Source organism: Lepidothrix coronata, unplaced genomic scaffold (genome assembly GCF_001604755.1).
Source record: "Lepidothrix coronata isolate B3197 unplaced genomic scaffold, Lepidothrix_coronata-1.0 Scaffold7, whole genome shotgun sequence".
NCBI lineage: Eukaryota > Metazoa > Chordata > Aves > Passeriformes > Pipridae > Lepidothrix > Lepidothrix coronata.
The window spans coordinates 7,150,643-7,165,558 of NW_016690187.1; the positions used below are offsets into that span (position 1 = coordinate 7,150,643).

Here is a 14,916-nt window from a genome sequence, read left to right on the forward strand (position 1 = left end):
AGCCTTTTTTCTGATGGTATTTATGTGTCTACGTTACAGGTGTGAGGCTGAAGTTCATATCACCTCTACAGGATCAAACAGTGAAAGAAGGGGAAACAGCTCACTTTCAATTTGAGCTTTCTCATGAAGATATGCCAGTGAAATGGTACAAAAATGACAAGAGACTTCATACAAGCAGAACAGTTCTTATTACTTCAGAAGGCAAAATTCATAAATTAGAAATGAGAGAAGTAACACTTGATGATATCTCTGAAATAAAGGCCGTAGTCAAGGACATGAACACACAAGCCAACCTCAAAGTCTTAGGTAATACATAAATAATTTAAAATATGCTATATGATATGTATTAACAATTTTTATAAGTAGAAAGGGACAAAATATTGATGTTTTAGTAAAAATATTGATGTTTTAGTAAATTAATTTTACTAATTTACCTTTACGTATCCGCTATGCCTTTTGTAGAGGCTGATCCATATTTCACTGTGAAGCTACAAGACTACAGTGCTGTAGAGAAAGATGATATTACTCTGGAGTGTGAACTTAGCAAAGATGTGCCAGTAAAATGGTATAAAGATGGTGAAGAACTAGTAGCTTCCAACAGAATTTCCATAAAAACGGATGGCTTGCGCCGTATCCTGAAGATCAAGAAAGCTGCAGAGAGTGATAAGGGTGTTTATGAGTGTGACTGTGGAACCGACAAGACAAGTGCTAATATCCGCATTGAGTGTAAGTTATCATGTCTTAGCTAAGGAAAGTACTGAAACCTTTGTAAAATAGTGTAGACAGACAGACACTCTCTAGAGTACAAGACCAAAAATGTACCCATAGAAAGCATGCCATCACAATGAATAGCTGAAATATCTAGATTTACAATTATTAAAAGTATTTACTAGAGACAATATATCTGAGGATATATAAATGGCTTTTGTAAAGACAGTGATGATGTATTAGTCTCTATGTCAATTTACAGTAAGGAAAAAAAGCAGTTAGCTTAGTTCACTGTAACAGATATCTGGGTTAGTTATGAGGAAAAATATTCTTACTAAAAATAACTAAATTTTCAGACATATTATAGAAGGATGCTGTAGACTGCCAAAACTTACAGCTTTTTAAAAAGAGGTTAGATAAACACTTATTGGTCATAGCATTTGAATGCCCAAAAGAAGGAATAGGGAGAGAGTTGAGATCCTTTCCAATATTACATGTTTATGGCATGGACTTTGTGAGTAAACAGATGTGAACTTTTGATTTTTTTTTTATTTTAGCTCGCATAATTAAAGTGGAGCGTCCACTGTATGGAGTGGAGGTATTTGTTGGTGAAACAGCACGCTTTGAAATTGAAATTTCTGAGCCTGATGTCCATCCTGTATGGAAGCTAAAGGGAGAAACCCTAACACCTTCTCCTGTAAGCTTACTTCTTTATTTTCAGACCATAATTTACAGCAGAAAAACATATTTAATAATCATGGTTTTTTGGTGGTTTCTTAGAATATTCATATTTGGTGTGGGGGGTGTGTTCTTTATCACCAGGACTGTGAAATCATTGAAGATGGGAAGAAGCATATTCTTGTCCTTCATAACTGCAACCTTGATATGACTGGAGAAGTGTCTTTCCAAGCTGCTAATGCTAAAAGTGCTGCTAATCTGAAAGTGAAAGGTACAGTCTTCATTTGGCCAATATTTCCACATGTGTTTCAGGGCATTAGAACAAATCTAGCATCAGAAATTTCTGTATGAACCTATCACTGATCTGAAAGATCTCTTCTTTGATTTCAGAATTACCTCTCATCTTTATCACTCCACTGAGTGATGTGAAGGTCTTTGAGAAGGATGAAGCTAAGTTTGAATGTGAGGTATCCAGAGAACCCAAGACTTTCCGCTGGTTGAAAGGAACAGAAGAGATCACTCCTGATGAAAGATTTGAAATTGTTTCAGACGGAACAAAGCATGCTCTGATTATTAAATCTGTTGCCTTTGAGGATGAAGTTAAATATACATTTGAAGCTGAGGATAAAAGAACAAGTGCCAAGCTAATTATTGAAGGTTTGTTAGACTTTGCCTTCCCAGGAAAGTTTTGCATCATAGTACTTGAATAGTTTTTATTGATAATGTTATTGTTAATTACATGTTACTTTGTTATAGGTATCCGCCTGAAATTCATTACTCCTCTCAAGGATGTAACCAAAAAGGAACGAGAAACTGCAGAGTTCACTGTGGAACTCTCTCATGAAAATATCTCTGTTGCCTGGTTCAAGAATGACCAACGACTACATACCAGCAAAGTGGTTTCAATGACAGATGATGGCAAATTCCATACACTCACAATTAAAGATCTTACTATTGATGACACTTCTCAGATTAAAGTAGAAGCTATGGGCAAATCCTCAGAAGCTAAACTCACTGTTCTTGGTAAGAATACCCAAAAGAATTTACCCGATGTATATTGTCAGAAGAGTCTTATTCATAAAAAATGACAGTCAGAAGTTCTTGGGGTTGGTCTAAATCTACATGTGATTTTGAAAATTTTACGATTTCTTTTTCTTCTTTGGGTCTCTGTTTTCCTATTCACAAAGGATGATTAAAATAACTTTAAAATTTCAAGCAACTCTTGCAAAGTTAGTAATTAGATAACTTAAACAGTGCTCTGAAACTCCGAGAACATCAAAAGAAAAAGAATTGGTTTTTAGATGTTTATTGTTTTCCTTCTTACAACAGCCCTGTGAAATATTTATAAGGACTATATTTAAAACTTCTTGCAGGACATAAACAAGAAATGTATTTTATGGTAGAAACTAATTGTTTTTTTCTGAAAGACTAAAACTTCACACTGAAACATCTTAACTTTTGCTTGCAGAGGGAGACCCTTACTTCACTGGGAAGCTGCAGGATTACACTGCTGTAGAGAAAGATGAAGTAATCTTACAATGTGAAATCAGCAAAGCAGATGCCCCAGTGAAATGGATGAAGGATGGCAATCCAATTACTGCATCAAAGAATGTTGTTATTAAGGCTGATGGTAAAAAGAGAATCCTTATTCTCAAGAAAGCTTTGAAGAAAGACATTGGACAGTACACTTGTGACTGTGGTACTGATCAAACCTCTGCTAAACTCAACATTGAAGGTATGGTGATTTTAGTGGGCTGCTCTGTAGTAGAGACCTTGTGGGATCTGCTAGGCATTGCAGGAGTCAATCACTTTTTTTTTCTGCAGACCGGGATATTGAGATTGTACGACCACTATACAGTGTGGAGGTGATCGAGACAGAGACTGCCCGTTTTGACATTGAAATCTCCGAGGAAGGTGTCCATGGGAATTGGAAGCTAAAAGGAGAACCCCTTACTGAATCAGCTGTAAGCAAATATTTCAGGATGTTTTTTATGTATGTCTCAACAATTTGCAGGGAGCTAGGGTGTAAGGGAGGCTTCAGAAGCCAAAAACAATCTCTCTATGCTTTCAATAAGGGTTACTGTAATAAAAATACTGGTTTTTTTCATTAGTAACTTTTAAAATGTAATACAGACTTAATCCAAAATGTTATATAAAATGGCTAAACCATAAATTATTTTACATAAATTGGTATATTCTTTATTACTAGTCCTTAACAATCATGCATCCAAAGCGCAAAGACCTTGTATAATTCACTTAAACATAATGGTATTTAAAAATACAAACTCTGTGTTACCTGCATTTGCCTCAATTTTTGAGTTATGTTTGGTTTAAATAGATGTAGATCCTATTTTCAAACCCTTTTTCATTTCTGTGACAGTTAAAATTAGTATAAAATTGTATAGAGCTTAATCAAATATTCTTAATTCCTTGATGACAGGATCTGGAAAATAAAGAAACAGTACAATCACAACTGGCAATAATTTGGCAATTCCTTGATGTAACAGTACAAATGTGAATAATGCACAAAGATCGGAAGTTCCATGAAATCAGTCTCTGGATAAGAGAAGGAAAGGTCTTTTCAAGTAAAGGTCACAGCACAAGCTTAACAATTTCTAGTTCCCTTAGGGGAACTAGGCCTCTGGCTGATCTACATATTGATATATTTGCTAGTTAATCAGCAGACAAATGTGGTGCCTCTTTCTCTTTCTTTCAAAGAGGAAGCAGACTGTATTAGGAAGAGACTTTGAAAGGAAAGGCCTATGAATGAATGTTTTTAAGGTGTATTTCATGTGGCAGTGGGCCTAAGTTTGTGAATGGAGAAGACGAAACCAAATGCATGGTATGAGGAAAATTAGGGGTTCTTGTGGTGAGGAGTACAAAAAAATTGTTTCAATTCTATTTTTGCAGGAATGTGAAATCAAGGAAGAAGGCAAAAAGCACTTCCTTACACTGTACAATGTGCGCTTAGATCAAGCTGGTGGAGTAGATTTCCAAGCAGCAAATGCCAAGTCTGGCGCTCACCTTCGAGTGAAACGTAAGTGTCTTTTAAACTGAAATTAATGAAGCGAAAACAGGGTACTCATTGCCTCTTGAGAATGGGTGGAAAATCTCTATAGTGTATTGCATCCCTAGTGGTCCTTTTAAGTATAGCAACTCAAGGATTAGTTACTCAAATCATCTTAATTTTTTAATTTAGGAACGTCCGATATGTTTTTTAACCTTGTATATAATTTATTTGTATAGGAGAAGTAAAAATCAGGAGATGGCCTTGAAGGCTGCTTCATGGTCTGGCATCATATGCTGTTATGAAATCAAACTGTTGCAAGCAAAGGCTTTACTGCATGAAAGTATCATGTTAACTGGAGAGGATAGGATAACAGTGATATCTGGGGATAGGGTTAAGAGCTTGATGGACAGGGACAGACTACACGGTTGAAGACCACTTGTTTCCCACTCCAATCCTAGCCCTCGCTATTTTGGAAAACACATGCCTTATCTAGCAACAGGCATGCAAGGCTTGGCAGGGAGACAGATGCACAGCAACTTTCTTGCTGACCTTGTTCAATTTAAAGAAACACGCTCTGCAAATAGGAAATTGTAGGTGACCAGCCCTCCCCTAAGAACCCAGGGTGGCCTCTTCTATTTAGGGAATTTAAAGAGCAGCATAGCGATGTCTGTCTCTCTTGAGGGAAGCCACCATGGAGATTAGTACATAAGGGCAGCAGTAGCTCTTTCTTGGGTAGAAGTGACTAATCTGGAAATTATGTCTTCTCCTTACCAAGCTCGAGTAATTGGCTTGCTGAGACCCCTCAAGGATGTAACAGTGACAGCTGGGGAATCAGCAACCTTCGATTGTGAACTCTCTTATGAGGGAATCCCAGTAGAGTGGTTCCTGCAAGGAAAGAAATTGGAGCCCAGTGATAAGGTAAAGAAACTAAACTTTACTTTTCCTCATGTTTCCTCCTCCTTCTTCTCTTTTAAGTCTCTTTCCCTTCTTTATTTCTTATTTATTTTCTGCCAGTAGAAGTACTAAGGCACAGCAATATTATAGTGCTACTGTGCCAAAGGGTAAATCCTCAGTAAATCAGATATAGCAATTTTTTTCCCAGAAATTCCAGTATTCTGGAATACTACAAGTATTTGTTATACAAAGGGAAACTAAGGTTCCAAAATATCAATCATTACAACAGTGATTTTGTGTCTGGTTCTGTTGGAGACTCAGCCACAGGGATACTGAATACTTTTTGCTCAGGTTACTTGTGATTACAGTGAGAGGATTTTGAAAGGTGCTATCAGGAAAAGCTTTTTTTCCTCCTGAATGCTGAGTTGCAGTCCAATTCTGCATATAAGGGGATTAAGAGGATTCAAATTCCATTTCAGGCATTTGTTCTGGCTCTCCAGATAACTCTCTGGGCAGATTTGCTTGTCAAGCACTTCTCACTAGCTATTTTTAACCCTTCATCAAGTGCTGGCTCTTAACTCTGAGATCTGAGCAGCCTGGAATGCAATCAATTTAATATTTAAAGTTAATGGTAGGGGCAATAAATAAAGAAACATAAATAAATACATTAAGAAATGTAAAGGATTATTACTGGGTTTAAGACTTCTTTTTTACATACTAGGCCTAAAGAAAATAAAGCAAATGAAAATAGAAGTTGGAAACCTCACACAAAGAAAAGTTTCAAGGCATTACATTACCTAGCAAAGTTTCAGAACTTGTAATAATGCTGCTAATAATGCTTTGGTGTAGATTTTTGTCCTTTTAAATACAAATTTTAACATATTATTTTCAGGTTTTGGTAGATCTTTCTAAGCTTCACCAAATTTGCATAAATAAAAACTATTTCATAAAAGAAATAGAATATAAAAATAGGGGGGGAAACCAGATCATGGTGATTGGTACCCTATTAGAATATTTAAGGACAGACAAACAAAGTTGAAAGTCAACAGATGAGGCATGAAATAAATCAAGGTAATTATTTCTGAGTTTCAGAATGAAAATGTGAAAAACTATTGATCAGCACAGAGGATTGATAGTTATTACTGCCTAGGAAGAAAAATATTTTATGTTCCATATTCTGTATGATAGAACATTATTTTGGTCCTATCTTTCTGAGCTATCATTACATGCAAAAAAATTTGAGATTTTCATTCAGTTTATATATACAGTCAAAACTGTCATTTGACTTCAGTTGAAATTTTATCAAGAAGAAATTGAGAGTAAACCATATATTTACTTAATGTATCACTTTCTACGCATTTAAAATGGACTCGAAACATATTTACAACTCTCTTCAAGAATCAATCTAATTGTAGAAGAGTTTCATTTTAGCTGTTGCTAATTCAAACCTTTTCAGCTGCACAGATATAACCTTTATTGATTGAAGTGACTTCTTTGTTTATCTTTGCTGTTTATCTTGGTCAAATATATATTTGGCTTCATCTTAGTCTCTTTCAGATGAATACTCACTAGAGAGAGTTTTCAGGGGCACAGTGACCATTTAGGAGGAAGGACAGCCTCTTTCTTCCTTCCTTCACTCTGAAACAAAAGGGGCTGCCTTCTCAAAAGCAACTCATTATTTTATCCTTGTTCCTTAGCAGTAGCTTGTTTTTCACCTTTATTTTCTAAACCAGCATCTACCACCTAGTCACATATTTCTCTGAAAATAGATAAAAAGAATTCTTCAAGAGCTGTGTTAAAATTTACAGCATGAATAAGTAGCAGTCCTCTTGATGGCTGCAGTGCAGGATGTGTCCTTGAATTCCCCAGGACCCCCAGGTCCACTCCTGGAGAAAAGAGATGGTTTTGTAGGAGTAGCCCAATACAAAACCATGATTACAAAGTAGTTTCTGCACAAAAATTAGTCTTTTAGGCAGAATGTAAAGTCAAAATTGCATTCCAAAAGAGTGTGTGTGTGCAGTGCCAAACCTCTTTATATCTGTAAGTTTTTACTTTAGATGTAGCAATCAGTAATACCAACTTTTCCCCTTAGATTTGCTTATTTTTTATCTGTTCAAAATAGACATGATCTCAAGTCGGCCTCAAAATCCTCAAAGCATTGAGGATTGAGCTATACCTAGTATATCCAAGAGGAAAATATCAAAATTTCATGTAAAAGTGGACAACTAAACTCCAGGGATAATAAATAGCAATGCTATTTCATGAAATATTTCTTAAATATTTGTTGTAGATAATTACAAATGGGTTTTAATTTACTTTTTAAGGTTGTGACCCGTGCTGAAGGAAGAGTTCACACACTTGTTCTGAGAGACGTCAAATTAACAGATGCAGGAGAGGTATCGCTGACAGCAAAAGATTTCAGAACTCAAGCAAATCTTTTTGTGAAAGGTAAGTCAGTCATTTTAGTTAAACTATAATCAGTATTAATAGTCCATTCATTATTCACCCTGGAATAAGATATGAATATACACCATATATTAAATGAGCAGGATCATATATATGACATTGGATGAGTAGATAACTTTCCTAATTAAAAAAGCCACCTAGTTAAAAATTTCTGTGCTTCACAGAAGAGCTGAAGAAAGGGAAAAATACTGAAAATGTATGAGATGTGGAAGATGAACCAGTTCATTAGGACTTCTAGGGCTTTATTGCAGACTTGAACATTCAATTGGCCTCAAGAGGACCCACGAATACTGGCCTTTATGGCTCCTAGTGGCTTTTTCTGTTCTTTGGAATGTCCAGAAACCTATGAGAGCATAATTGTACCATCAGGCAAGGGATATAACATTGTCTGTATACCCACTTGTACACTTGCAAGCTGTGTAATATTAAGAAATAAAAAAAGGGCACACACTAATCCAGTAATTCAAGGAAAAACTTAAAAAAAAAAAAATCCTCCAAGGTCAGTGTAATTTTAGAGTCACTGAGATAACATGGGTATGGTTCAGCTAAAGAAACTGATTTGTAAGGCTTTGTCATGATTTGTAATTAAAAACCCCGTGGATAAGGATATCATTCATTCTAATCTTACAGTAGGCTGAAAATGAGGAAATTAACAGAATTAACAAAACCATGCCTGTGCACTAGAAATAAAGTTTTAAAAAACCTTCAGCAGAGACATCCAAGAGCCTTTTTGATTATTCAGTCAAGCAAAATTAGTAAATAGCATGAGATTGTTCTATATAAGCAGAAGACTAGCTATCATTTATATCTTTTCTATCAAAAAATCCATCTGTCTCTTTTAGAACCCCCTGTTGAATTTACTAAACCACTTGAGGACCAGACTGTTGAAGAGGAGGCCACTGCAATACTGGAATGTGAAGTTTCCAGGGAAAACGCAAAAGTTAAATGGTTCAAAAACGGAGAAGAAATTCACAAATCAAAGAAGTATGATATAATTTCTGATGGCAGGGTCAGAAAACTCATCATCCATGGCTGCACACTGGACGATGCAAAAACATATAGCTGTGATGCTAAGGATTTTAAGACATCATGTTTTCTCAATGTAGAACGTGAGTAATTTACAGTTTTCTACAAAATGTCTAGATGCTATAAAAGCTATGTACAAGTGTCTATGACTAATAATAATATCAGTGTCAGCAATTTTTTTTTTCTCTACTGTAGACTTTCCTCTGCTAAACATTTCCTTTTCTCTTACAGCTATTCGTGTTGAGTTCCTGAAACCTCTAACTGACCTTGAGGTTAAAGAAAAACAATCTGCTCGGTTTGAATGTGAAATTTCTCGTCCAGGTGTCAAGGTCAATAATAATACTTTTTAATCTCAGTAACTCCTTCAACTAATGGAGACAACTCTATTACGTAGTTATAAAAGAAAATACAACTGAAATCTATGACAAGTGTGTTACTATTAATAACCATGTTAATTTGTTCTGAAACAGGTGAAGTGGTTTAAGGATGGCATGGAAATCAGAAAAGGCAAAAAATATGATATAATTTCCAAAGGTGCAGAACACATTCTTGTTGTCAATAAATGTGTCTTTGATGATGAAGCTGAATATTCCTGTGAAGCAAAAACAGCTCGAACTTCAGGCCTACTTACAGTGATAGGTAAACACAGTGTTTTACAATCTAATATGTGAAAAATAAAAAATGTGAGGGTTTTTTTATGACAAGCTTTAATCATCTTTCAAAATTCTTCTTGCAGAGGAGGAGGCTGTTTTCACAAAAAATCTTCCTGATCTTGAAGTAAATGAAAATGACACTGTAAAATTGATCTGTGAAGTTTCAAGGCCTAATGCTGAAGTTACTTGGCTTAAAGGAGATGAAGAGGTACCTGATGGTGGTAGATTTGAACACATTTCTGATGGTAGAAAGAGAATTCTTCTTATACATAATGCTCATCCAGAAGATGCTGGCAAATATACTTGCAAGCTCCCAAGCTCAAGTACAACAGGAAAACTTACTGTACACGGTAAGTGTTACTTTGTTGGCCTTGTTTTCTGGAAAAAAAAAAAAGAATAAAATTAAAAATATTTCAAAAACAGTAAGAATACACAATTTTGTTTATTCCCTTCACAAGTAAAAATAAAATAAAATTATACATTTCTACAAAAATGTTTTCTTTCAGAACTTGCAGCAGAATTTCTTACCAGACCACAAAATCTTGAGGTGCTTGAAGGAGAAAAAGCTGAATTTGTCTGTACAGTATCCAAAGAGGCCATTGAAGTACAGTGGCTGAGGGGTGACACAGTCCTGGAGCCTGGTGATAAGTACGACATCATTTCAGATGGCAAGAAGAGGACACTTGTGGTTAAAGACACTATTCTAGGAGATACAGGAATGTACAGTGTCATGGTTGGTGAAGCTAAAGCTGCAGCACACTTAGGAGTGATTGGTAAGCTTTATTTTATCAATATGTAGGTGCATGTTTTGTTGCACTCCTTATACTATATGATGTTCTATTTCTTCTGTTTTCTCAATTTCAGAAAAACTCAGAATTATAACTCCCCTTAAGGACCAAGAAGTTAAAGAGTGTCAAGAAGTTATCTTCCACTGTGAAGTTAATAAAGAAGGTGCCAAAGAGAAGTGGTACAAAAATGATGAGGCAATATTTGATAGTGCAAAGTACATTATTGTTCAGAAGGATTTAGTTTACACTCTCAGAATCAGAGACGCAGAGCTGAAAGATCAAGCTACCTACAGCATTGCACTGTCAAACCAGAGAGGTGAACAGGTCAAAAGCTCTGCTGCCTTAACAGTATTAGGTAAATCTCTTGCACTGTATTAAAATTGTTTCATCAACATTCAGTTTCATATGAGGATGTAAAAATGTTCACTTTTTTGTCATAACAGAGGAGGATCTCAGAATTGTTGAGCCCCTTGAAGACATTGAGACCATGGAAAAGAAAACTGTCACATTCTGGTGTAAAGTCAATCGCCTTAATGCAACTCTCAAATGGACAAAGAACGGCGAAGAGATCGCATTCGACAGGCGCATTTTGTACAAAATTGATAAATTCAAACACTCGTTGATCATTAAAGACTGTGGGTTTATAGATGAAGGTGAATACACTGTTACTGCTGGACAAGACAAATCTGTTGCAGAGCTTCTCATCACAGAAGCACCAGCAGACTTCACTGAACATCTTCAGGACCAGACTGTCACTGAATTTGATGATGCTGTCTTTACATGCCAGCTTTCCAAAGAGAAAGTCAGTGTAAAATGGTACAGAAATGGAAGAGAAATCAAAGAAGGCAAAAAGTATGTACATTTTATTATGCTTGTTAATGTGTTAAACATGCTTGCTTTACTTTGTTGCTTGGTCTGGAAGCTAAAATACCACTTATTTTTCTCCCCCATAAAGATACCAGTTTGAAAAGGATGGAAATCTGCACCGATTAATCATAAAAGACTGTAGACTAGATGATGAGTGTGAATATTCCTGTGGAGTGGATGACAGGAGATCTAGGGCAAGACTTTTTGTTGAAGGTATTTGTAAAATCGAATAGGATTTATTTCTTCTTTGTTTAATAATAGTAGAAACAATAAACAAATAACACCAATTAATTACCATTTCTTTCAGAAATCCCTGTTGAGATTATCCGACCACCACAAGATATTTATGAAGTTCCTGGTGCAGATGTCATCTTCATGGCTGAATTGAACAAAGATGGTGTGGAGGTCAAGTGGCTGAGAAACAACATGATTATCATCCAAGGTGACAAACATCAGATGATGAGTGAAGGGAAGGTCCACAGGCTGCAGGTTTGCGAGATAAAGCCCCGTGACCAAGGGGAATACAGATTTATCGCCAAAGATAAGGAAGCTAGAGCTAAGCTTGAATTAGCTGGTAAGTTGCTTGCTTTGTGTTTCTTTTATAAAATCTTAGTGAATTAACTGTTTAAGTAAATTGATTTTTGTCCTTTTAAAGAGTTGAACTAAAATGAATACACAATCAGCCTGAGAAAAGCGCAAGTCTGTTAAACTATATGTATTATAATTCAAGCAAAAAATATTTTTTATTATACCATGCTGGTCCAACTGTTGAGGAAAATATAGGTCACTTTTCAATGTCAATACCAAAGAGCATGATTTGAGCTTAAAGAAGACGGAACCTTTTCATTAAGTCACTAATAAAACATGGAAGTTATTTGACCTACTTATTTCAGTCGTATAAGACATTTAATTCCTAATTTGTCTGCTTTAGAGGATTGACCAATAAAATAATTAAATTAATGCTCAAAAAGCAACTCTCTCTATCCTGATTTTATAGGAGAACACAATACAGTATATCAACCAGCTGAATTTCTTTCTCTGGAGCTGTCCAATGAGTATAAGAAGGATTTCCTCTAGAATTTACACAACAGCTCCTTTTACTTCTCTACGTTAGCATCTTTGCTGACTACACAAACATATGATTTTTATATATATATATATGCAAGTCACATTCATCTTTATAGCTTACTTGTCACATTGATCTTTCTTAGCTGCACCCAAAATCAAGACCGGTGATCAAAATCTTGTGGTTGATGTTGGGAAGCCTTTAACTATGACTGTCCCATACGATGCCTACCCAAGAGCAGAAGCTGAATGGTCAAAAGCAGGGGAAAGTCTGCCCACAACAACTGTTGATACAACAACTGACTGCACTACCTTCAAAATTTTTGAAGCAAAGAAATCAGATAAGGGAAGGTACAAGGTTATGCTTCGAAACAAACATGGGCAGGCAGAAGCATTCATCAATGTAGAGGTCATTGGTAAGTACTTCTATTATTAAAACCCTTCTTAAATTTATTTCATAGAATCATACCTTCCACTTGCCCCTAGGGAGAAGCTGTAGATTGTAAAGAGGTCTTCTCTTGGCCTCCTCTTCTCTAGCCAGAGGGGGAAGAAAAAGATGCAATGCCCTGAAATACTGAAATATTGTCATATCTTTACTAGATGTTCCAGGTCCAGTTAGAAACTTGGAAGTCGCTGAAACTTATGATGGTGAAGTTGGTCTCGCCTGGCAAGAACCAGAAAGTGATGGTGGAAGTAAAATCATAGGCTACGTTGTTGAAAGACGTGATATTAAGCGTAAAACCTGGATTACGGTCACAGATCGTGCTGAAAATTGTGAATACACTGTTACTGGACTTCAAAAAGGAGGAGTTGAGTACCTCTTCCGTGTTAGTGCACGCAACAGAGTGGGTACTGGTGAGCCAGTGGAAACAGACACACCTGTGGAAGCTAAGAGCAAATTTGGTGAGTAGAAGTTATCAAAAAATCAGTGTTTGACAGCAGTGTAAGAAAAGCAGTATAAACTCTAACAATAGATAAAACCCACATACTTTGGTTTTCCTTTTTCTCCCTAAAATAAAATGCAGATGTTCCTGGTCCTCCTCAAAATGTAGAAGTTAGTGATGTGAACAGGTTTGGAGCCACACTTAGCTGGGAACCACCTGAGTATGATGGAGGATCTCCAATAACTGGCTACGTTATTGAACTGCGTAACAAAGGTTCCATCAGATGGGAGCCAACTATGACCACAGTAGCTGATGAACTGTCAGCTCTCCTGACTGATGTTGTGGAAAATGAAGAATATTTCTTCAGAGTAAGAGCTCAAAACATGGTTGGAGTTGGCAAACCAAGTCCTGCTACACGTGCAGTAAAAATTATGGACCCAATTGGTAAGTATGCAAAGTATGCGTGATTGTGATTGCATTATGAGACAGGGACATTTTGGATGTTTATGCCATGAGTGCACAAAAGTTCAGTTGAGAAATGTGTGTGCTGCAAATACTGTGTGCAGTTAGATTTTGGCTATTTTTGCCCTCCAAATGTATCAGAAGTACCTTGTTACCATTTGGTTCAGTAAGAACTCCAAATATTTTTGCTCTGAAGTTAGTGTTGCCGGTGTATTTTGGTGCTGAAAAAAATCTCCAGAAGCAGTTAATTAGGGGTGAGATAAGAAAGGGTTTATTTGCCAAGGCAAGATGTTACAGGACGCACGCCCCGTGCCTGAGAGGTTACATTTTATAATACTATCCATCCAATCCCAGATGTGCCCAGCCTGTGGCCTTTCCTCTGGTCCACCCCAGGTCCACCTCCTTGAAATGGGTCTGGGCTGTATTTTGGGACCCCTCATTCCTCCCATCTTCAGCATCATCAGAGCACAAAGGGTACATAGTTACCTAATTCCTCACCTATTCTGTGGTTTAGGCCCAGATATGCTTTTCTGTCAACTGTCTAGGCCTTGCCTTGACAAAAGACTAAACACCTCTGCTGTATTCAGAAGCAGGATTGATATGGGGAGCATAGAATGGGGTAAGAGGGTTAAGGAATGTATAAACAAGGGTACTGGAGAAAGAGAAAGGGACAAGGGACAAAGAAGGAAGGGGTTTCTGCTTTTAAAACCTATTTATCACAGGTCTTACAAATATTAGAAAAATAAAAAAACATTAGGGGCTTAAGGCATCATTAGGATCCAACTCAGTTTAGAATTTTGATTGAGAAAAAGCTATGCAAAGGCTTTAGAAACAGTACTGTAAGATACAAATAGCTGATTTGCAGAACTATACTTCTTTGTCAGTGGCAAAAATGTATTTGTTGCAATTTTTTTCCAGAGAGACCAAGTCCTCCCATTAACCTTGAGCATTCAGATCAAACTAAGTCATCAGTTCAGCTCACATGGGAACCTCCTCTTGAAGATGGAGGAAGTCCAATCTTGGGCTATATTGTTGAAAGGCAAGAAGAAGGAACGGACAAGTGGATTCGTTGTAACCCAAAACTAGTACCTGCTCTTACTTTTAAGGTATGATGTCCTCTTCATCAACACTTAAAATGTATAGATCATCTTTAATATGAGTTAGTAAAGTATTATTTGTGCTTTTTAGGTAACTGGATTGAAACAAGGATCCAGTTATTACTACAGAGTCTCAGCAGAAAATGCAGCTGGTGTGTCTGACCCAGCAGAGGCTATTGGGCCATTAACTGCAGATGATACTTTTGGTAAGCCATATGCTAGTTATTAAAGACAATTAATCAGATAAGGCACATTATTAAAGAGCATCTTGTGGGTAATATGTGACGATTTCTCACCAGATAACTGTCACACCTTAGA

The 14,916-nt window shown here is 36.5% G+C and overlaps 1 protein-coding gene across 1 annotated transcript in view; it reads left to right on the forward strand.

The window, feature by feature from the left end:
* The window catches only part of TTN (titin), a 244,207-nt gene that overhangs the window by 146,046 nt on the left and 83,245 nt on the right, over positions 1-14,916 (forward strand). Inside the window, exons 170-194 of the mRNA XM_017834916.1 lie at positions 40-306; positions 463-726; positions 1,266-1,405; positions 1,531-1,657; positions 1,777-2,043; positions 2,143-2,409; positions 2,855-3,121; positions 3,211-3,350; positions 4,297-4,423; positions 5,172-5,314; positions 7,615-7,738; positions 8,599-8,865; positions 9,014-9,111; positions 9,253-9,421; positions 9,519-9,785; positions 9,942-10,208; positions 10,300-10,578; positions 10,667-11,075; positions 11,179-11,303; positions 11,398-11,664; positions 12,302-12,571; positions 12,756-13,058; positions 13,181-13,483; positions 14,420-14,607; positions 14,690-14,804. Of these exons, the coding sequence (XP_017690405.1) occupies positions 40-306; positions 463-726; positions 1,266-1,405; positions 1,531-1,657; positions 1,777-2,043; positions 2,143-2,409; positions 2,855-3,121; positions 3,211-3,350; positions 4,297-4,423; positions 5,172-5,314; positions 7,615-7,738; positions 8,599-8,865; positions 9,014-9,111; positions 9,253-9,421; positions 9,519-9,785; positions 9,942-10,208; positions 10,300-10,578; positions 10,667-11,075; positions 11,179-11,303; positions 11,398-11,664; positions 12,302-12,571; positions 12,756-13,058; positions 13,181-13,483; positions 14,420-14,607; positions 14,690-14,804 (5,460 nt within the window). The remainder of the gene's footprint in view (positions 1-39; positions 307-462; positions 727-1,265; positions 1,406-1,530; positions 1,658-1,776; positions 2,044-2,142; positions 2,410-2,854; positions 3,122-3,210; positions 3,351-4,296; positions 4,424-5,171; positions 5,315-7,614; positions 7,739-8,598; positions 8,866-9,013; positions 9,112-9,252; positions 9,422-9,518; positions 9,786-9,941; positions 10,209-10,299; positions 10,579-10,666; positions 11,076-11,178; positions 11,304-11,397; positions 11,665-12,301; positions 12,572-12,755; positions 13,059-13,180; positions 13,484-14,419; positions 14,608-14,689; positions 14,805-14,916) is intronic.